This window comes from Fistularia commersonii, chromosome 7 (assembly GCF_037954325.1).
Source record: "Fistularia commersonii isolate RoL2024-O1a breed Wild chromosome 7, RoL_Fcom_v1.0, whole genome shotgun sequence".
In the NCBI taxonomy this organism is placed as follows: Eukaryota; Metazoa; Chordata; class Actinopteri; order Syngnathiformes; family Fistulariidae; genus Fistularia; species Fistularia commersonii.
In genome coordinates, this window is record NC_141290.1 from 350,001 (window position 1) to 372,795 (window position 22,795).

The window sequence follows — 22,795 nt, forward strand, 5'->3', positions numbered from 1 at the left end:
ATACACACACACATCACTGACAGCACATAAAAAACACACACATACACACAACTGACCCACATACACACAAAAACACACAACTGATCTACAGACAAACAAAACACACACACACATATGAAGAAAGTAGCAGGACATGGAACCCCTCCTGGAACCAGGTGTGAGGGGGCGGGGCCTAGCAGGGGGCGGGGCTCAGGTCGGAGAGCTCTCACCTGATTGGCTCCGGCTCACAGGAAGTCCTGATGGGCGTTTCATCTCTGATTGGCTGACAAGCGATCGATCAGTCGGTTTGATCCGTGCCTGCTTCTTCGTTACAGACACAACTTGGTCACATGACAAGTGTGTGTGCACAAGGAGTGTGTCTGTGTGTGTGTGTGTCTGTGTGCATTGTTTCCTGTCTATGTCAGTGTTTCTAGTGATTTTGTGCATGAGTGTGTGAGCCTGTGTGTGTGTGGCTGAGTGTATGTGTTTGAGTGATTGAATGTGTGTAAGCGTGTGTATGTGTGTGAGTTTGTATGAGTGAGTGTGTGTGTGCCTATGTAAGTGTGTGTGTGAGTGAGTGCGTGTTCATCTGTGTGTGTGTGTGTGTGTGTGTGTGTTGTCAAATGACAGGCAGGTTCTCCTCAGGTTCTCTGTCTGCGGCAGAGCGTGAATCACAGCTGGGACAGGTGTGTGTGTGTGTGTGTGTGTGTGTGTGTGTGTGTGTGTGCGTGTGTGTGTAATGTGTTCCAGAGCAGATCCACTCCGTTGTTCTGGACTCGGGGTCTCCTGACACATCTGGTCTCGGGCCGCCGGCCAGGCATTTCCTGTTTGTGCACCAGCTCCCGTTTGTTAGCGGAGGCCACAGGAGGTGTGTGTGTGTGTGTGTGTGTGTGTGTGTGTGTGTGTGTGTGTGTGTGTGTGTGTCTGGGAGGTGTGTCTGAGCAGCTCCTCCTCCTCCTCTTCATCCCTCCTCCTGCTCTCCTCGCGCCTCAGACTGACTCACCTCGCGGGCCGACATGGACCTCCGTCCTCTGCTGCTGCTCTGGACCTCCGGCCTGCTGCCAGGTGAGCCGGCGCCGTCGCCGTGGCAACGCCTTCCTCCCGACAGGTGCGGCCGGAGGAGCTCCTCCCGCTCGCTGCCGCTGGTCCTGGAGGTTCTCCTCTGCTCCTCCTCCTCTGCTCTCGCTGTGGAGACGTTCTGACGTTCAGATCATCTCCTCCGCTCCTGCCTGCAGACAGACTCCCCGGGGCGGCAGGTAAAGCTCGGGTGAAAGATCCAGATGTTTCCTCAGAAGCGTCTGGAGCTCGGCCGTCGCCGTGACGATCGGCCGATCCAGGTAGGCGGGGTTCCATCACCTGTCGATCGATCCGGGCTCGGTCAGATCTTTGCACCTGCAGACAGGAGGTCACCTCACGCAATAGATGCTGAAAAGACTGAGGAGGAATCAGTGGTGGGGCGACCTGGAGGAACCTCTGAGGAACCCAAAGGAACCTCTGAGGAACCCCTGAGAAACCTCTGAGGAACCCAAAGGAACCTCTAAGGAACCCAAAGGAACCTCTGAGGAACCCCTGAGAAACCCCTGAGAAACCTTTGAGGAACCCAAAGGAACCTCTGAGGAAACCAAAGGAACCTCTGAGGAACCTCTGAGGAACCCGCCTGCAGGTGGCGAGGTGGTGTGTGACCTCCTGCCACTTCCTGTTAGCGGTTAGCCAGGACATCCGGGCTCCTGCTCGTCGTGGCCGTCGGCAGGTCTCTGTCGGACGCGGGCGCACGGCCGAGCTCCATCCTGGTCCTTCTGGATCCTCCGGCGCCGCAGAGTCGGACCCCGGCCGTGCACGCGCTCCGCCGTGCACGCGCTCCACCGTGCACATTTGTAAAAGCCCCGTGCGCTGGCGCTTCCTCCGGCTCGGGGAGTGTCTCCGTCCCTCGGGCACCGCAATTGGATTTGGAGGCGAGGCGGCGGCGGCGGCGGGGGGGGGCGGGGCTTCCTCTGGCTCTCAGCCGACCATCAGGGTCTGAAAGCCATCTGAGACCCGCTGGACCTTCTGACATCCTTCCCCCGCCCGTGGCCTCCTGGTCCCGCGGACGCTCGCGGCCCCAATCACTAATCAGATCTCCCGCCTGATCAATAAACGCCTGCATTGATTTCAAAAGTAAATTATTGATTTGTCTTTTAATCGTCTCTGAACGTACCGGCGCCGCTAAGAAGATTAGCAATGTTAGCTCATGTAGCTAGCCAGTGTGTAGCTAGCCAGTGTGCAGCTAGCCAACATGTAGCTAGCCAGTGTGTAGCCAGCCAGTGTGTAGCTAGCCAGTGTGTAGCTAGCCAACATGTAGCTAGCCAGTGTGCAGCTAGCCAGTGTGTAGCTAGCCAACATGTAGCTAGCCAGTGTGCAGCTAGCTGTGCGTTTTCCTTTTTTTGTGACAACAAACCGCGTTTATTGATCTCCTTTGGTGGATTTTATTAGATTTTATCCAAAATCGTCTTATTCGAGCCCAAACTGGATTCTCCAGACTTTTACTGCCGGTAAGGAAGGCTGAGTTTCCCGGCGCTGCGTTCAGGGACCGTGGGACGGACCAGTGACACCCGGGGTCACGTCAGGACCGAGCAGAAGACGGTGCTTCTGTCGGCATCAGGACTCCAGAGGGCGATGCTTCTTCTGCGGCTGGTCCGGTGGTCCTCCTGCTCCTCCTGGTTCCTCCGGGAACAGAGGACGTGGGTCCGCTCAGCTCTGAGGGTCTCCACCTGGTTTCTGGACCGGGTTTCGCAGCTTGATCTCTCAACTAGACCTGGTGACCCACCGGGATCTGCTGCCGGGTTTCTCCACTGTGAACATTGTTTGGTTGGATCTGGATCCAGCAGGGATCTCAATGTGACCACCTCAAAGCCCAGTGGTTGGTCTGGGATCAGGGATCTGCCCCCCCAGGATCTGGGATCTGCCCCCCCAGGATCAGGGATCTGCCCCCCCAGGATCTGGGATCTGCCCCCCCAGGATCAGGGATCTGCCCCCCCAGGATCAGGGATCTGCCCCCCCAGGATCAGGGATCTGCCCCCCCTGGCGCTGACAGGTGCTTTGTTTCTCCAGGTTCTGCTGGTTATTGATCTAGAAACCAAGTCCTGCTTGGATCTCAGTGGTTTCATTGGAATTTGCCGCTGCGACCTGGCAAGCGTGTGTGTGTGTGTGTGTGTGTGTGTGTGTGTGTGTGTGTGTGTGTGTGTGTGTGTGCAGCAGGATCCCGTCTGGTTTCAATCAGGGGTGAATGAGTGGCGCCGCTGGCCGGGGATGGCGGAGGCGGAGCCAGTGAGAGGAGCCGGTGACGGCGGCGGCGCCAAGCTCCGCCCCTCTGGCGGCGGCGGCGGCAAGCTCCGCCCCTCCAGCGGCGGCCAAACACGCACCTTTTTCTGCGTCCACGTCACCGCGTTTCCTTCCAGCCGTCCGGCTGCTTCCACCAACTCTCCAAACGGCCGTTCCACTCGCTGACTCACTGTCCTCCGGGGGGGGGGGGGGGGGGGGTCATGGCGGGGTCAGGAGGTCAGAGGTCAGGAGGTCAGGAGGTCAGAGGCAGGATTATGGAGGAGATGAGATTACAGCATCAACTGGACCGCATCAGATTAGAGCAGATATGATGGGATTACATTGGTTTTAGGAGCAAACACAAGGATCTGAACAGATCACTGGATTAGATTAGGGATTAGATTAGATTAGATTAGATTAGATTAGATTAGATTAGAGCAGGTTAGTTGGTATTACAATGGTTTCAGGGCAGATCATGAAAGATGACTGGATTAGATTTGAGATTAGATTAGATTAGATTAGGTTAGGGATTGGATGACATTAATCAGCAAATGGGATTACAGAACATTAGATGGGATTACACTGGTTTAAGGGCAGACGATGACAGATCACTGGATTAGACGGGATTAGTTTGACTCTGATGACGTTGTAATCCAACTAGATTGTGATTATGGATCGCATTAGATTTCGCAGACATGAAGAGATGGGATTAGAAGGGATTATATGATGGTTGTAGGATTGACCAGAATGCTCTGGACACGTCGGTGGATTAGATGGGATTATCTTGAGTCTGAGGATATTGTGGCTGCAGATAGATTGGAGCGAGCTGCTCAGATGAAGTCAGATTATGTGCGTGGTCCTTGTTGGAGATGGTAATCCCAGCGGCTGCCTCCGGATGACAGCAGCGCCCCCGGTGGCCGCCGGCTGAACTGCAGGCGGGGGGGAGAAGTGTGGTTGGGGTGGTGGTGTCAACACTCATCTAGAACTTCACCGCTGTCCTACTGGAGGTGGACACTCGACACGGGTGCTGGAGGTCTTCTCACATCCAGGACCTTCTGCCTGCAACGGCTCACAACTGGTTCAGTGCTGAGAGCCTCCACCTTCTCCTCCTCCACCTTCTCCTCCTCCACCTCCACCTCCTCCTCCACCTTCACCTTCTCCACCTCCACCGTCCTCCTCCTCCTCATTCTCCTCCACCTTCTCCTTCTCCACCTCCTCCTCCTCCACCTTCTCCTTCTCCTCCTCCACCTTCTCCTTCTTCTCCACCTTCCTCCCTCTCCTTCTCCTCCACCCCCACCTTCTCCTCCTCCACCTTCTCCTCCACCTTTTGCTCCACCTCCTTGACAACCTCATCCTTTTCCATCTTCTCCTCCAGCTTCTCTCTCCATGAGTGAAGTCGTCCCTGATGTGTTCGATGTGACCTGCCAGCTCTTCTCTACCCGTGCCAGTGCTTGTGATGAAGGGGAGGAGGTTCTTCTAGAAGTTTCCACAGCGAGACCGGGGTTCGTTCCCGGCCCAGATGTCCTGGAGCAGAGCCGGCCCGTCGCCACGGCGACCCCCTGCTCTCAGGCCAGCAGGGAAACATTAGAAGCAGAGCGCTGGAGATGGGAGGGCCTGCAGGACCCTGCTCCAGAAGGTTCCTGGAGGCCCCAGAGGGTTCCTGGAGGCCCCAGAGGGTTCCTAGAGGCCCCAGAGGCTTCGTGGTGGCTCCTGGTGGCTCCTGGAGGCTCCTGGAGGCTCCTGGAGGCTCCTGGAGGCTCCCGAGGGTTAAAACGGTTGCAGCGGGCCGAGCCAGCAGGCTGTCAGCCAGCTGATAATCCAGATGATGTGCGGTGGCTGGGTTCCTGGAGAACCTGGCGTGGAAAGCGTTCTGTCGGAGAACGTCCCCCCAGGCAGGAGAGCTTCATGAGAAGCTGCCGCCGGTTAGGTCCGGGTCCGGGTCCGGGTCCGGGTCCATCTGGAGGCGACGTAGACAAATTTTCCACCTCCTGGCGGTTCTCCGGGACGGGTCACCCAGCCTGGCTTCTCTTCCAGGTCTCCACGCCTTCAACTTCGACACCAAGAACTTCCAGATCTTCCGCGGCTCCAAGGAGGCTCAGTTCGGCTTCACCGTCCAGCAGCACCAGGCCGCAGGACGCCCGTGGTGAGTCTGATGCCCACAGCCTCCAAGGGAGAACCACCTTAGGAGAACCCCTGCTGGAGAACCCCAACTCGACAATATCCCTGACGGCAGAAGAACCAAACCTATGGAAGAACCCCGACTGAGGTTGAACCCTAATGGTGGTAGAACCTTGATGGTAGGAGAACCCTACCATAGTAGAGGCCTGATTATGATAGAACCCTGACAAGAGAACCCTGATGATGGTAGAACCTGCTCCACAAGCTGTCCGTGTTGGAACCCAGTCCATGTGTTTGGTGGGGGGTCAAAGGTCAGCAGTAGTTCTTTGGTGTCTTCAGATCTTCGGGTCTGGAGGTCAAGGGTCAGAAGGTCCGTAGGCCGAGCAGTCGGCGCCCTGGAGGGGAAGGTAAACAAACACGGCGGCGGGGTCACGCAGGGGTCGGGCTCCACCAGGAGGTCTTCTCCTGACCGTCCGGGCCAGAAGAGGACCGGGACCAGGCCGGAGAAGATCCGGTGGTCCTCAGCATCTCCCAAGCTCGGAGAGGCCTCCTCCCTCGTCGGGCCGTGCCGAAGCTCTCCTGGACGGGTTCCTCCTGGACGTCCCGCCTGCACGTGCGGCGTCTCGGACACGGGTCGGATTCTTCTGCCTGGATGAAGATCCTGCAGCAGCTCCGCCTGCCAGGAGCTCCGTCTGGAGGAGATGGATGTCACCGGGAGAAGCTCGGAAAAACAACCCCTGCACAGGAACCATGTCACACACACACACACACACACACACACACACACACACACGTGCAGCGGTGATGTTGCTCCCAGAAGGAGGCTGAGGAACCAGCACATACTTTCCATCCTGGGCTCCAGAAGCTCCTCCGCGCCGCATACTTTCCACTTATTTACCTGCTGCTTCAAAGCTCCTGCTGCTCGCAAAGGAATCCATCATGGCTGACGGGGGGCGGAGCTCGGAGGTGGCGGTGTGTGTGTGTGTGTGTGTGTGTGTGTGTGTGTGTGTGAGTGTGTGTGTTTGGGGGGGGGTCGCAGATGTTGCAGGGCAGCAGATGTTGCGGCCCAGAACATAACAACCTCCCCAGACCTTCAGACCCGCCGATCTGCCGACATCACCGATTGGTCCGTCGGGGAAGGGGGCGGGGCTTAGCCCGGACCGCCGTCACCATGACGTTCACCTTCTCGTTCACGTCCGCGGAGGAGCCTTCAGCGAACCAATGGAGATGGAGAACCTGGAGAGAACCTGGAGAGAACCTGGAGAGAACCCGGTCACGCCGATGACGGGATCCTGAAGTCCAGGGTTCCTGAGCGTGGGGGTGCGAGGAGGACCTTCTGCCATGGGACGGAGAACACCTGGACGTTCCAGGACAGTAGAACATCTGAGCGGAAGGACGATGTGGACCACGACGGCCTCGGGCTTCAGATGAAACGCCTCCCTGGGAGACAAAAATTGTTCTTCTGGAAAACGTCCTGACTCACCGGCAGGAGAAAACAACCTCTGGGTTCTGAAGGTCTCCTGGGGTTCTCCACCGCCCCACCTCCTGGAGGAGGTCCGGAGACCAGAACTGCTTCCTCTTCTTCATGAAGGGGCGACTCTGGACGCAGATCTTTGATGGAGCCCTGAGGAACCTGACGTTCTCCTCCACAGCCAGCAGGTTCTCCCAGGGGTTCTCTCAGATTAAGACGTCCGTTGGGATTCTATTCCCGTAACTTCTCCATTCTTTAGTAATTAGTCATCTGCAGATCTTTACAGCTTTATAGACGTGTGTGTGTGTGTGTGTGTGTGTGTGTGTGTGTGTGTGTGTGTGTGTGTAGGCTGCTGGTTGGAGCTCCTTTGGAATCCACAGGCAGGAAGCAGACGGGTGACGTTCACCGCTGCCCTCTGGACTCCAGGAACTCCACCTGCAGCCGCCTCAACCTGGGTGAGCAAGATGGCCGCCGACCTGCGGACGCTCATAGCTTAGCACTAGCGGATGCTAATTAGCCTGGGAGCGGTGGACCAATCAGAGCGCTGCGCTGCTCCTCCAGGGAAGCTGTCTCTGGACCACGTGCTGGAGCGCAAGGAGCGCATGAGGCTGGGCATGACGCTGACCTCCAACCCCAAGGACAGCAGCTTCGTGGTGAGTCACATGACCTCTTCCCGCTCGCCATGGGGGCGGAGCCAAACGAGCCCCGCCCCCTCGTTAGCATACGGCGGCGGGGGGTCGACCGGGCTGCGACTAGAACCTTCTGACACCAGGACCTTCACCTGGACCCGTCAAAGAACGCTGGATTAGACGGGATTAGAGTGGATGGATTGGATACGTTTATAAAGTCAGATGAGATGACTTGGATTAGATTAGATGACGTCACAGGAGACTAATTCCATTTGATCAGATTAGATTGGATCAGATTGGATCAGGACGGATTGGACTGGATACACTTGGGTTGGATTATGGAAGGTCAGATTAGATGACATGACACGGATTAGATTAGATCCTGTGAAAGTTGATGAATAAAGTCCACTGGATGAGATTAGATGACGTTCCATGGGTTCAGATTGGAATGGATTACAAGAAGAGATCAGATTACACTGGATTACATCTCACTGGATTAGATTACATGAGGGGACATTAAATGACATGATGTTGGATTAGATTAAGACAGGAGACACTCAATGAAACCTGATGACCCCCCATCCTCCCGCCTCAGTTCTAGATTAATCTTGAACACATGCACCCCCTCTTCTGCCCCCCCTCTTCTGCCCCCCCCTCTTCTGCCCCCCCTTTCTGCCCCCCCCTCTTCTGCCCCCCCTCTTCTGCCCCCCCTCTTTCTGCCCCCCCTTTCTGCCCCCCCTTCTGTTAAAAGGTTTTAAATCTGAGTGGAATCAAAGGTCTCCCTGGTTTCGGCTCCAGACGGCAAATAAAACCTTCTATAATTCTGCCTTCATCAGTTTGGACATTGTTTCCATGTGTGTGTGTGTGTGTGTGTGTGTGTGTCATGAAAACACACACACACACATCCTCTTAACATCAAACACAGTGTCTGTTCAAACAAAGACCAAAGCAGGAAGTGAGATGTGTCTCACTGAGGTCTGCTGTGTGTGTGTGTGTGTATGTGTGTGTGTGTGTGTGTGTGTGTGTGTGTGTCCTCAGACCTGCGGCCCCCTGTGGTCCCATGAGTGCGGCAGCTCCTTGTACAGCACAGGGATCTGCTCCAGAGTGGGACGCAACTTCAAGCTGTCGCACAACTTCGCCCCGGCCCTGCAGAGTAACACTACACTCACCATCCATCTGTCCATCCATCTGTCCATCCAAACATCTAAACATCTAAACATCCATCCAACTGTCCATCCATCCATCTGTCCATCCATCCATCTAAACATCTAAACATCCATCCATCCATCCATCCATCCACTCATCCGTCCCCCACGTGTCTTCACACAGGGTGCGAGACCTTCATGGACATTGTGATTGTTCTGGATGGTTCCAACTCCATCTACCCCTGGTTCAGCGTCCAGGACTTCCTCATCAACATCCTCAACAAGTTCTACATGGGCCCGGGTCAGACACAGGTCAGACACACACACACACACACACACACACACACACACACACACACACACACACACTCATGCAGTCTGAAACCAGAGGAAGGTGGGGGTATCGTCAGCATCGAGGCATACGTACGTGTGTGTGTGTGTGTGTGTTGCGGCGTCAGGTGGGTGTGGTCCAGTACGGGTCCAGGGTGGTCCATGAGTTTGGTCTTGGCGACTACCAGACGGCGGCGGAGGTGGTGGAGGCGGCGCGGGGCATCGGCCAGCGCGGCGGCGAGGAGACCCGGACGGCTCTGGGCATCACGGTGGCTCGGTAAGGGGCGGCGGCGGCGGCGGCGGCGGCGGCGGCGGCACCGGCTCCGCCTCCGTCCTGCGCGGGCTGACGGCTGCGTCCGCAGGTCCGAGGCCTTCAAGCGCGGCGGGAGACCCGGCGCCAAGAAGGTCATGATCGTGATCACGGACGGCGAGTCCCACGACAGCCCGGACCTTCTGCGGGCCGTCGGCGACAGCAAGGCAGAGAACATCACCATGTACGCCATCGCTGTGAGTCCGGGGCGCTTTAGCTCCGCCCGCCGAGGCCCGACTCCTTCTTCTGGAACCTTCTCCCGGTCCGGGCTCCGCCGCCGGAGTCGTACGGTTTCGGTCGGGTCGGTTCTCGCGCTCTCCGTCGGAGAACTTTGGTGGGACGTCCCGCCCGTGTCGGGACCCGTGTCTGGTGGAACCTCCTCCCGGGTGTCGTCACGCCGACGTATCTTCTCCCTCCGCCGGCGGCGTCCAGGTCCTGGGCTACTACAACCGGCGGGGCATCGACCCCGAGGCCTTCCTGAGGGAGATCAAGTTCATCGCCAGCGATCCAGACGAGCAGCACTTCTTCAACGTGAGCGACGAGGCGGCGCTGAAGGACATCGTGGACGCGCTGGGAGAGAGGATCTTCTCGCTGGAGGGTCAGAGAACCGGCCGGCAGGAAGTCGGATGGATCCCATCAAATACAAGCCCAGCTACGCCTCAACCTGTGTGTGTGTGTGTGTGTGTGTGTGTGTGTGTCTCAGGTACCAGCAGCCAGGGCCGGGGCTTCGGACTCCAGATGGCCCAGGCCGGGTTCTCCTCACACCTGGTCAGAGTGAGTGTGATCTTGGAGCTTCTCCTCCTTCACAGGAGGTGACATCTAACTCGCATACAACACTGACACCACCCTGGTTACCATGGTAACCCTGGTAACCTGGTAACCCTGGTAACCATGAGAGAAGCTGCGAGACAACCTGACAAACATGCAAACAACTTTGAAAAATGAATTCATTGAGAAAGTACATGCAATTTAAGGCTGGACTCACACACACACACACACACACACACACACACAAAAACATTCATACAAAGCCTGGGATGTCAGGTGAAAATCCAAGTGTGTGTGAACGCACGCACACACACACACACACACACACACACACACACACACACACACACACACACACACACACACACACACACACACACACACACACACACACACACACACACACACAGACACAGACACACATAATGGCTTCCAGCTCTGAACTCCAGCCTGTTCAATGGTTCAGGAGCAGAAGCTCCTGTTTTTACCATCAGCTCCACCGCCTCCTTCACACAGGGGTGTGTGTGTGTGTGTGTGTGTGTGTGTGTGTAGGGAGTATGAGTAATAACCTCAAAAAAGCAGGAAAAGGACAGAAGCTCGCAACAAACGCTAAAGTTACATTGAAGGACTAAACAGTTGAAGACAGACGTGAGCAGGGGGACAGAAGAGCTGAGAACATCAGGGCAGAAGGTCCTGCAGCAGAAGAAACCCTGGGTTCTGCTGGTGGAACCACAGGCTGAAGGTCCGCCGACGCCTCGGTTCTGTGTGAAACCCGTCCGTCCTCGACCTTCCGAGAACCGCAGGCGGAGAAACCACCAGCGTGTGCGTGTTTGTGTGTGTGTGTGTGTTTGTGTGTGTGTGTGTGTTTGTGTGAGTGTGTGTGTTTGTGTGAGTGTGTGTGTGTGTGTGTGAGTGTGTGTGTGTGTGTGTGTGTGTGGTGGGGGGGCGGGGGTCTGATCGACGACGCGAGCGGCACGAGAGGAATGTTCCTCGGCGGATCGGGTTCCACTGACGTTCCTGCTTCTGCTCAGAACAATCTGGAGACAAACCCCGAACCCCGTTCCCGGGCGCCCCGTCGTCATGGGAACCAGACGTATGTTGACCGTGTGTGTGTGTGTGTGTGTGCGTGCGTCAGGACGGCGTGCTGCTCGGGGCGGTGGGCGCCTACAACTGGAACGGCGCCGTCCTGAAGGAGACCAAGCAGGGGAAGGTGGTTCCGGCCAAGGCCTCCTACCAGGAGGAGTTCCCGGACTCCATGAAGAACCACGGGGCCTACCTGGGTGAGGAGCGGCGCCGGGCCCCGGGGCGGGGGCGGGTCCGGACCGGGCCCCGGGGCGGGGGCGGGTCCGGGCCCCGCAGCCCCCTTCGGGTCCCGTCAGCCCGGTTCTGTGTTCGGCTCCAGGCTACTCGGTGGGCTCCCTGGTCTCCTCCCGCGGAGTCCAGCTCTACCTGGCCGGAGCTCCGAGGTTCAACCACACCGGGAAGGTCATCGTCTTCAGCCTGAGGAACAACGGGAGCCTCACCGTCCTGCAGGCGCTGCTCGGGGAACAGGTGACGCCGACCGCCGTCCGGGAGAGCGGTGGGGCGGCGAGCGGCGAGCGGCGGCGTCTGACGGGTCGCTGCTTCCGCAGATCGGCTCGTACTTCGGCGGCGAGCTGCTGTCCCTGGACGTGGACGCCGACGGGCAGACCGACGTCCTCCTGGTGGCCGCGCCCATGTACTACAGCCGAGGCTGGGAGACGGGGAAGGTCTACATCTACGGCGTGAACTCGCAGGTACACACACACACACACACACACACACACACACACACACACACACACACGCCATCCACAGCGCCCAAGCCCCTCCTCCTTGCAGGCCCGTGCGGTCCAGCAGGGGGCGCTGTTCCCCGAGCACGCTCAGAACGCCCGCCTGGGCGCGGCGCTGGCCCAGATCCCCGACATGAACGGAGACGGCGCCCGGGAGCTGGCGGTGGGCGCGCCGCTGGAGGACGACCACCAGGGCGCCGTGTACGTCTACTTCGGGCGGGACCGGACCATCGAGCTGCGCCACAGACAGGTGAGGCGGGTCGTACCAAGTGACCCCGGTGCCGGGGGGGGAGCGGCCGTTAACCCCCGCTGTCCCTGCAGCGCCTCTCGGCCGCAGGTTTCTCCGCAGGCCTGCGCTACTTCGGCCGCAGCCTCCACGGCGTCCTGGACGTCAGCGGGGACGGGCTGGCGGACCTGGCGGTCGGAGCGCTGGGAGCCGCCGTGGTCGTCTGGTCAGAACCTTCTCCGTCGCCAACGCCGGTTCCGCCGGGTCGGGAGGACGGAGCCGCTCCTCTCTACGGATAGAACCAAAGAAACGTCGTTGTTAGCATGTAGCCACACATACATCCCGCAGCATTTCTTTTATCCAGCGAAAAGCCACCTGTTAGCAGAACAGCTAACTGTCTACACTACAGCTAACTGTTAGTAGGATAGCCACCTGCTAGCAGGACAGCTAACTGTTTACACTACAGCTAACTGTTAGTTGAAAAGCCACCTGTTAACAGGACAGCTAACCGTTAACACTACAGCTAATTGTTAGTAGGATAGCCACCTGTTGGCATGATGGTTAGCATAGTAGCTAACTGTTAGTAGAATAGCCACCTGTTAGCATGATGGTTAGCAGGATAGCTAACTGTCAGTAGTATTGCCACCTGGTAGCATGGCTGTTAGCAGGACTGGTAACATTAAGTAGGACAGCCAGCAGGACATGAAGATTAACTAACTGTTGGCGAGACAGCTAACTGTTAACTTGATAGCTAACAGTAGGATAGCCACCTGTTGGCATGATGGTTAGCAGGATTGCTAACTGTTAATCGGATAAATAACTGTTAGCAAGATGGCTAGCAGGACACATTACCTGTTAACTGGGTAGCTACTGTTAGTCGTATTGCCACCTGGTAGCATGACATTTAGCCGGACAGCCAGCTGTTAGCAGGGTAGCTAACTGTTTGCGTGACTATTAGCTAACTGTTAGCAGGACAGCTCGGATCCAGAAAGACAGAACATAACATGCATGTAGCATAATGTCGTACCTTCATGAGCCCCTGGATCTTCTGCCAGGGGTTTCCTCTGGAGGTACGGCGCCACCCTATCGCCATGACAACAGTGCCCCCCCCCCCCCCCCCCCCCCCCAGGTCCCGCGGCGTGGTGCGGATTCAGGCCCGGCTGACCTTTGAACCTGAGAAGGTGAACATCTTCAACAAGGACTGCCGGCGAGGAGGGAAGGAGGTGACCTGCATGTCGGTGAGCGTCTGCCTGCGCCTGGACTTCAGGACCAAGCCTGGACCATCCAGGACGGACAGGAGGGACGCGGGTAGGTTAACCTTCTGCCGTTCTCCTCCTTCCTTCGGCTTCCCGTGGAGAACGAGGCCCGGATCGAATCTTGGAAAGGTGACGTTCTGGAAGGAGAGCGCGTCTCCATGACATCACGCTGGGGTTTGGTCCAGACATGATCTGATCTCTTTCCACCGGCTCCACCGTCTCACACGTTCCCAACAAAACTCCGGGCTCCAGTTCTCCGTCTGGCGGAACGTCCACCCGGGGAACCTTCAGAGGTTCTCCGGAGGCCGACCGGAGAACGTCCCGCCGCCGTGAGCGATGGGCCGAGGGGGCGGAGCCTGAGGACCGGCATGTAAACGACCGAATTGTCAGGCGGCTGCGATGGAGGAAACACACTTCAACTGTCTGACAGCGGCGGCGGCGGCGGCGGCATCCTCCGAGAGGAGGCTCGCCGGAGGTCCTCTGCAGCTGGACGTCACATGACGTGCACGTGGTGGACCAGCGGGGTCCAGATGATCGGACGCACGTGTGGCTGGAAACAATGCTAACCTGCTCACGCTAACTGTGTCACACTCACAAATCACACTGATCAGCCTCCTTCCAATCATCTGGACACCATTATCCAAGATTAAAGCATGCACACACACACACACACACACACACACACACACACACACAGCGGGCCAACGTGGCGTGCTGTCCAGGAGCTGGGGATTATCTCTGCTCATAAATCTGACATGGAGAAGGTCGCAGGGACGCGGCTTCACGTCCTCGGACCGACCACGTGCGGCAGACAGGAAGTGGGCGGAGCAGGAAGTGGGCGGAGCAGGAAGTGGGCGGCGGGACGTTCACTGCCTTTCCCGTCAGCGTGAAAGAACGGCGATAGGATTTATGGGGGAATCTGGAGTCTGTGTTTGTGTCTGACTTCCTGTCTCCCCCCCGTCCTCCAGCCGTTTGGTACAGTCTGGTCCTGGACGAACGCCGGTTCCCCCCCCGGGCCGTTCTGGACGAGTCGGACCGACAGCAACCCAGAACACTCAACCTGCAGGAGGGACGGCAGCTCTGCCACCGCAGGGGCTTCTACGTGCAGGTCGCACACACACACACACACACACACACACACACACACAAAGATAAATACACAAACACATGCAAGCACACACACACACACGGAGAACAGATCAATCGGCTTTACATTAGTTTCAACGTGAAACAGTTATTGGGTTCACAAACAGAGACACACACACACACATTCACACATACAGACACACACACACACACACACACACACACACACACACTTGGCCACACTAACCCTGGATGCTGTCTGACAGGAGACCACAGATTATGGCCGGCCCGTGGCGGTTGCCCTGGAGACGGGGTTGCAGAGCTCGGACCAGGGCCCGGTCCTGGACCCGGACTGGCCCAGCTCCCTGAGGGCTGAGGTGGGTCCCTGTTGGTCTTCACCTCGGGGGGAGGATCTGTAGATGTAGATCCCTGCAAGGGAGCTCCTCTTAGACCTTCTGCATGATCACCTTGCAGCCTGCTGTCCTCATATGAGGACATGATGTTCAGAGCTCTTTGTGCTCCCTTCTCCTCTCAACATGGACATGTAGACCTTCTTAGAACCTGCAGGAAGAAGAAGTAGACCCCCCCCCACACACACACACACACACACACAAACCTCCTCCCAGGTTCTGAAAGCTCCTCCTTCTTCTGCAGCTTCCCTTCTGGAACGGCTGTGAGCAGGAGGACACCTGCGTTCCCGACCTCATCCTGCACGGTCGCACCGACCTGGAGAGTGTGCAGTGAGTCCACACACACACACACACACACACACACACACACACACACACACACACACACACACACACAGTATGTAACAGTGTGTGTGTGTGACCTGCAGGGAGTTCTGCAGCTCCAGAGGAGACCCTGCGCTGCCCCTGTGTCGCCTCCAGGGGGCGCCGGCGAGGGAGGTGTTTGTGTTGGCGGCGGGGCGGCGCAGGGTGGTCGTCTCCGCCCGCCTGGAGAACGGCGGCGAGAACGCCTACGCCGCCGCCCTGCACATCTCCACCTCCACCAACCTGCTGTTCTCCAGCCTCATCGTCAAGGTAACCACGGACGCTCAGGTGACATCATCGCAGAACAGGATGGATTCCACCTTCATGAGCTGATGAAACGTTCAAATACTACAAAAAGAAACAACAACAATAATAATAATAATAATAATCTGGTCCCTGTTTGAATGAGATGTCTTATGTTCTTGACTCCGCCCCCTTTTCCCTCCAGGACCAATCAGACATCCAGATCGAGTGTTTCGCCGAAGACCAGCTGTCCAATCAGAGGAGCTGCAACATCAGCGCTCCCTTCATGAGGTCCTTGACGCAGGTGTGTGTTTTAAACACACACACACACACACACACACACACACACACACACACTCAGGGATATGGGATGCCTGACTCACTGGTCCGCCTGGTGGCCACAGTGGGAAGTACACACAGTAGGACAGTATTTGTAGACAGCTGTATTTGTAACCCCCCCCTCCACACACACACACACACACACACACACACACACACACACACACACACATCTGCCAATGGTTATGGCCTTTCTTCAGACCTCACGACAATGGCACCCAAATCAGAACCTGACATGGTTGTCATGACAACGGGCCGAACAACAAACAACGGAAACTACCCAGGGCGACGGAGAGAGGGAAACACGTGTGTGTGTGCGTGTGTGTGTGTGTGTGTGTTTGCGTGCATGTCTCAGCCAGCGCTGTGGTCCTCCTCCTCCTCCAGGTCTCCTTCCGTCTGGAGTTCGAGTTCAGCCGTTCCGTCTTCCTGGACCACCTGAGGATCTTCATGGAGGCCACCAGGTGGGGCGTCGAACCGGCAACCCTGGAGCTCCGGCCTGATGGATGGACCACTGATGGCAGTGTGTGTGTGTGTGTGTGTGTGTGTGTGTGTGTGTGTGTGTGCACCAGCGAGGGTGAAGATGGATTCCCAGAGGACAACATCAAGGACCTCTACCTCCCTCTGAAGTACCAGACGGAGCTCCTCTTCACCAGGTGGGATCTCCTCGCTCCAGCTCACTGCGCCCCCTGGTGGCCTGCAAAGCCAAGGGTCTGAAGGACGGTGTCTCCACAGGGACCCGTCACCTCCTCGCCTGGAGATCCCCGCTCCAGCCTCCTCCTCCTCCTCACCTTCGGCCTGGGACGGCAGCTTCAACCTCACCTACCATGTGAGCGAGATGATCCCAAAGGGAGGCCCTCCCCGACATCCCATCGTACATCGCCGTCATCAAGGTTCTCGACGCTCAGCTGAAGGCATCATCCCGTGCTTCTTGTGTTCAGGTGAGGAACCTGGCCTGGTTCCCCGTGCAGGACCTTCTGTTCAGGGCCGACATCTGGGCCGTGACCCGGAGGGGGAACCGGCTGCTGGACATCACCGAGTGCAGCATCGAGCAGGTACTCCGGATCTCCGTGGACCTCCATGGTGGACCTCCATGGTGGACCTCCATGGTGGACCTCCATGGTGGACCTCCATGGTGGACCTCAAGCTATAATAAGGCTAATATTTCACATTGTAAGTTGACAGAACTGAAAAGCAAGACAGTGACAAGCGTTGAGGAACGTTCCTGAGATACAAGAACGTCAGTGGAACATGAGCTCCTGAGGGAACGTTCTCATCACACATAGGAGAAGCTCTAGAATTAAGGTTGTCACTGCGTGCAGGGGAAACTCTAGAAGGAAGGACTGTCGGAGAAGCTCTTGAAGGAAGGTTCTCACGATGTGTAGGAGAAGCTCTCGACAGCAGGAGAACATTGACGTCCCTCCCTCTCTTTGTGGTCCTGCCAGCAGGTGGCGCCGTCCTCCTGCGTCCTGCCCTCCTTGTCTCCGGCCGGCCAGCTGTGGCCGGAGGACCTGCGACGCCTGTCTCAGCTGGTGAGTCCAGCAGCCGAGCCCCGGACCTGCTGTCGGAGTCCAGAACCTCTGGAACTCAGGTGTCAAACTCAAGGTCTGCGGGCCAAATGTGGCCACCACCTCACCTTCTGTGGCCCGCAAAAGATCCGATCGTCTTCAAGAAGTAAAACGCGAGCACCGACCGTGAACTACATTTCCACGGTCGGTGCCGATCAGGTGACGGCAAAGTGACGGCTTCACCGTGAGATGGCAGCGTGTCCACATCCAGGTGGAATTAAGAATACAGATGATCCCCGAATGTCCAGGAGGAGAAGTTGATGCAGATGGAAAGAAGATGGTAGAGCATGAGGAGCATGTTGGATTTGAACGAGTCATAAACTCAACATTAAGAGCTACTCAACATTAAGGACCAGTTACATTTACTTTATATTCCTTGGGATTCATTCATGCTGTTACAAGCTGTCATTACACCGATGAGGCCCTCAGAGAAAAGGGGTGGACATCCTGATCTGGAACATCCAGGAGGTCAGGAGATGAGAGGGTTCCAAGGTTCTGCTGTTCTCCTCCAATGGAACCACAACCTGGAAGCCCAGCCTTTGTTTACATCACATGACCCTGAGCATGTTCTCCTGGAGGGCTCCAGAATAACACTGTGTGTGTGTGTGTGTGTGTGTGTGTGTGTGTGTGTGTGTGTGTGTGTGTGTGTGTGTGTGTGTGTGCAGAACCAGAGTAGTGCCTCCAGTGTCCCGGTCCACTGCCGGCTTCTCCTGGCCGCCTCCAGGGAGCTGAGGTTGACGGTTCGAGGCCGGCTGCTGCTGCCCCCGCTGGCTGCTGTGAGAACTACGGCCATCTTCATTGATTGATCTTCTCCATCTTCTCCTCTGGTCTGCTCCCTCCAGGGTCTCCACACTGAATCCACCTCCTCCATCCAACCCTCTCCTCTCACACCATCTACCTTCATGTCCTCTTCACCTCCATCTGTAAACCTCCTCTCTGGTCTTCCTCCAGACCTCCTCCATCCTCAGCGTCCTTCTACCCAGATCTTCTCCATCCCTCCTCTGTCCAAACCATGCCTCTGTCTCCAAACCATACAGCATCTCTGGTCTCACCTCCATCCTCTCCACCTTTGCTTTCCTTCTGGTTGATATTCTTCTATCGCCCCTGACCGACTTCTCCATCTGTTCCAACTTGTTTGGTCTGGTTTCTCCACCTCTTCTCCTTCCTCTCCACTGCTCTGGACTGTCGACCCCAATTATCTGAAAGTCCTCCAGCTTCTTGATCTCCACTCCCTGTAGCCTCACCGTTCCTCCAGAGTTCCTCTCATTCACACACATATATTCTGACTTGCTGCGACTAACCTTCATTCCTCTCCTTTCCAGAGCATACCTCCACCTCTCTAGAGTTTCCTCTACCTGTTGTCTGCTCTCACTACAGATCACAATGTCATCTGCAAACATCATGGTCCATGGAGGCTCCTGTCTAACCTCATCTGTCAGCCTGTCCATCACCACTGCAAACAAGAAGGGGCTCAGAGCTGATCCCTGATGGAGTCCCACCTCCACCTTGAACTTCTCTGTTACCCCTACAGCACACCGTACCAGTGTCTCACAGCGAGCATACATGTCCTGCACCAGTCTAACATACTTCTCTGCCACTCCAGACTTCCTCATACAATACCAGAGCTCCTCTCTTGGCACCCTGTCATATGCTTTTTCTTGGTCTACAAAAACACAAACCAGCTCCCTCTGGCCTTCTCTGTGCTTTTCTATTAGCATTCTCAACACAAATACTGCATCTGTAGTACTCCTCCTAGGCATGAAGCCATACTGCTGTTCACAAATGCTGACTTCTGCTCTCAGTCTAGTTTCCACTACTCTTTCCCATAACTTCATTGTATGGCTCATCAACTTTATCCCTCTGTAGTTGCAACAATTCTGCACATCCCCTTTATTCTTAAAAATAGGCACCATCACACTTTGTCTCCATTCTTCAGGCATCTTCTCACTCTCTAAGATCCTGTTGAATAATCTAGTCAGAAAATCTACCTCTGCCTCTCCTAGACACTTCCACACCTCCACAGGTATATCATCAGGACCAACTGCTTTTCCACTCTTCATCCTCTTCAATGCCTTCCTCACTTCACTTTTACTAATTTTTGCTACTTTGTGGTCTACAATAGTCACCTCTTCTACCCTTGCCTCTCTTTCATTTTCCACATTCATCAGCTCTTCAAAGTACTCTTTCCATCTTCCCATCACTCTTCTAGCATCTGTCAATACATTTCCTTAATCACCTGGACCTGTTGTACATCCCTTCCATCTTTATCTCTCTGTTTCACCAACCTGCATAGATCATTCTATCCCTCCTTACTGTCAAACCAAGCATACAAGTCATTGTACACCCTTTATTCGGCCTTTGCTACCTCTATCTTTACCTTTCACGGTATCTCCTTGTACTCCGGTCTGTCCTCTTCAGTCCCCTTGGTGTCCCACTTCCTTCTCTGTAGATACTCCTGCAGCTTCTCATCCCACCACCAAGTCTCCCTATCTATTTTCCATCCAGGTGACACACCAAGTCCTCTCCTTCCTGTCTCCCTGATCCCATTGGCTGCAGTTGTTCAGTCATCTGGAAGCTCTCCTTGACCACCCAGAACTTCTCCTTCTCCTCTAACTCACAGCCCACCTGTGGTTCATGGCCACTAACAACATTGAGAGTCACACCTTCGGTTTCCTGTTTCAGACTCATCAGTCCATCTGACCCTCTTTAGGCCTCCAGAAAATTCCTCACAAACTCGACCTTCAAGGAGCTTCTACTCCATTTCTCTTCCTGTCAGTTCAAAGATAGTACAACTTCAAACCTGCTCCTAAACTTCTATCCTTACTCCTGCACCTGGTCTCCTGGACACAAAGTATCTCAGCCTTCCTTCTCTGCATCGTGTCAACCAACTCTAGCTTTTCCTGTCATGGTCCCAACATTCAGAGTCCTTCCTCTCAGTCCAGACTCTTCTTCTCCTCACTGACTGGTCGGGATGTGATGTCCTTCCTGTCCCTTAAATTTGCAAACTTCCTGTCCCAGGTGACCTTCAGGTCTCTGGAGCTCCTGACCTCCGCCTCCATCCAGGTGGAGGCGTCCAGCCCCATCTTCCTGCAGGAGGAGAGGCCCGTCAGGCAGGTGAGGACCCTCCGCCGTCCACGATGGGTGACCACCAACCTGTGAAGGAAAGCCCCCTGGTTCTCCAGGTGGACCAGGGTGGAACCCTTCAGGATCTCCCGCAGGTTCTCCGTCAGGCCCTAAATTGTCCTCAGCTGTGAATAAGAGGTTGAGCGGTTGGATGATTGGCGGGTCGGGCCCGGGTGAAGCTCCGCCCCCTATCAGCTGAAGGTGGCTCGGGTTCTCGGAGGAGCAGCAGCGCCCCCTGCTGGTGGAGGTGGACGATTACAATGATTGGTTTTTCATCTCCTTCGTCATCCAATCACAGAAGAGAAATGGTTTCCTGATGGTTATTGGTGACCTTTCCTGTGGGATCTTCATGAATCTGACCATTTCTGGGGTCATTACCGTTTGGCCCGACACCATCTCAGATCGTCTCAGATCATCTCAGATCATCTCAGCCAACTTAAGCCACTCTGACCTAACGAGAGCTAAAATAATCTGAGTTTATCACGTCTAACCCGAGTCGATACGAGCTCATTCGATATCATCTGAGCTCAATTTAACCTAATTTGAGATCATCCCAGCTAACCTGGGCTGAGATCATCCAGCCTGAGCTCATCTCATTCACCTCAACTATCTTTGAATCTGAGCTAATGTTGTCTTAACGGCGCTGATGTCATCTAACCAACCCCAGCTAACCTCGGCTAACATGAGCTCATCTAATCTAGCCTGAGCTAATCTAAACTAGCCTGAGCTAATCTAAACTACCCTGAGCTAATCTAATCTAGCCTGAGCTAATCTAAACTAGCCTGAGCTAACGCCGTCCAACCCTTGCTGGTCTGTGGTCCTCAGATTGTCCTGGAGCTGCTGAAGGAGGACGACACCAGAATTCCGGTGTGGATCATCCTGGGAAGCTCGGTGGGGGGGCTGATGCTGCTGGGCTTCCTGGTCCTTCTGCTGTGGAGGGTGAACACACACACACACACACACACACACACACACACACACACACACACACACACACACACACACACACACACAGAGGGTTACGTTCATCCGTCTTCATTGAGATGTTCCTGTTTGCTCCTCAGCTCGGCTTCTTCAACAGGCGGCGGCGAGATGATGAGGAGGAGGAGGAGCCGGTAGCCAATGGGAAGCCAGAGGAGGAGCTATAACCTGCGGCGCAGATCCTCCTTTTTCGGTGTCAAAGTGTCGCTTCAGGTCCAAAGACTGTGTATAAAAACTGGACGCCATCGCTTCTCCAGCCCGGGTTCGCCGCCGCCGCCGCCGCCTCGCCTGAGGGTGACGGAGGGAGACAGGAGGCGGAGCTTCGCCCTGTGACATCACCGCTCTTTGTTTACAGACGTGTTGTTTTCGACACCAACTTTATGCTGATTTTAAGACTTGAGCCTTAAAGGGGGGGGTTCTCGAGGTCGCCGGCGTCCGGACCGACGCCGGCCGACGCCCGAGGTGACCTCTGACCTCTGGGGCCTTCAGACCCGCTCCCGCCGCACTCTCGTGTACATCAGGGCGCCGTCTGCAAAATGGCGAATATTACAACTTCACTTTAAGCATGAAGGTATTTAATTTTGAAAGACTTTTCCTGCTTTTTACCTCCTGAGACAAGGAGTTTGGACGTCTTCCTTCCTGGCGTGGCTGTGGAGAGAAGCTCTGGAGATCAGCCGTACCTTCTCCATCCAGCTCTGGAGATCAGCCGTACCTTCTCCATCCAGCTGGCTTCAGACGAAGCACGTGGAAGAACCCAGGAAGTGGAGAAAAGACGGCGTTGCTAATTTTCAGCTTCTTTCTCAGCAATTTATGTTTTAAAAAGTAACTCTCATTTAGCTTCCCACGGCCGACTGGAAGGTCCTCTCCGTCACCTTCAAGTCCAGCTTTCATCGGCTCCACACTTTTAACCGGAGTCTTTGAGGACCATCCACATGTTCTTCTGCATGATGCGAACGAAGCTAACAGGCTAGCTAGTTCTTTGGACCGCTGGAGTCGCACCTGGACCCCCCGGAGCCTCGGGCGGAGCCGGGGTCCCGTGACCGAGGGGTCGAAGCCTCCGACCTCCAGGGTCGCATGGGTTAACGTTGATCTTCTCCAGAACATTCTTCTGGTGCACTTTGTCACGTCAGACTAGAAGTGATGGAAGCGAATGTTGGACTGATGGTGTTGGAATAAAGATTCACACAGACTTGCCCAGTGTGTGTGTGTGTGTGTGTGTGTGTGTGTGTGGTCAGCTTGTACCAGCAGAACCTTCAGACCAGACAGGAGCCTCATAAAGGGTGGAACCTTCTCGGCAGACGGACCCGTCTCATGGTTTAGAAACCACAGAACCTTCAGACACATC

General features: G+C 55.8%; 1 protein-coding gene across 1 annotated transcript; it reads left to right on the forward strand.

Annotated features, from left to right (window-relative positions):
• Positions 1–990: 990 nt before the first annotated feature.
• Positions 991–22,632, forward strand: LOC147232265 (integrin alpha-11-like). Its single transcript, XM_086149011.1, has 30 exons — positions 991–1,044; positions 5,311–5,419; positions 7,214–7,320; positions 7,427–7,518; positions 8,533–8,647; positions 8,824–8,951; positions 9,098–9,246; positions 9,332–9,476; positions 9,712–9,877; positions 9,983–10,053; positions 11,183–11,327; positions 11,450–11,598; positions 11,679–11,822; positions 11,908–12,108; positions 12,180–12,310; positions 13,214–13,392; positions 14,309–14,448; positions 14,693–14,803; positions 15,081–15,166; positions 15,265–15,469; positions 15,648–15,746; positions 16,166–16,242; positions 16,351–16,434; positions 16,514–16,607; positions 16,720–16,833; positions 17,224–17,310; positions 18,012–18,122; positions 20,365–20,460; positions 21,295–21,408; positions 21,534–22,632. Exons 1-30 carry the CDS (start codon positions 996–998, stop codon positions 21,615–21,617), a joined length of 3,582 nt encoding a protein of 1,193 aa, XP_086005137.1. The 5' UTR covers positions 991–995; the 3' UTR covers positions 21,618–22,632.
• Positions 22,633–22,795: the final 163 nt, after the last annotated feature.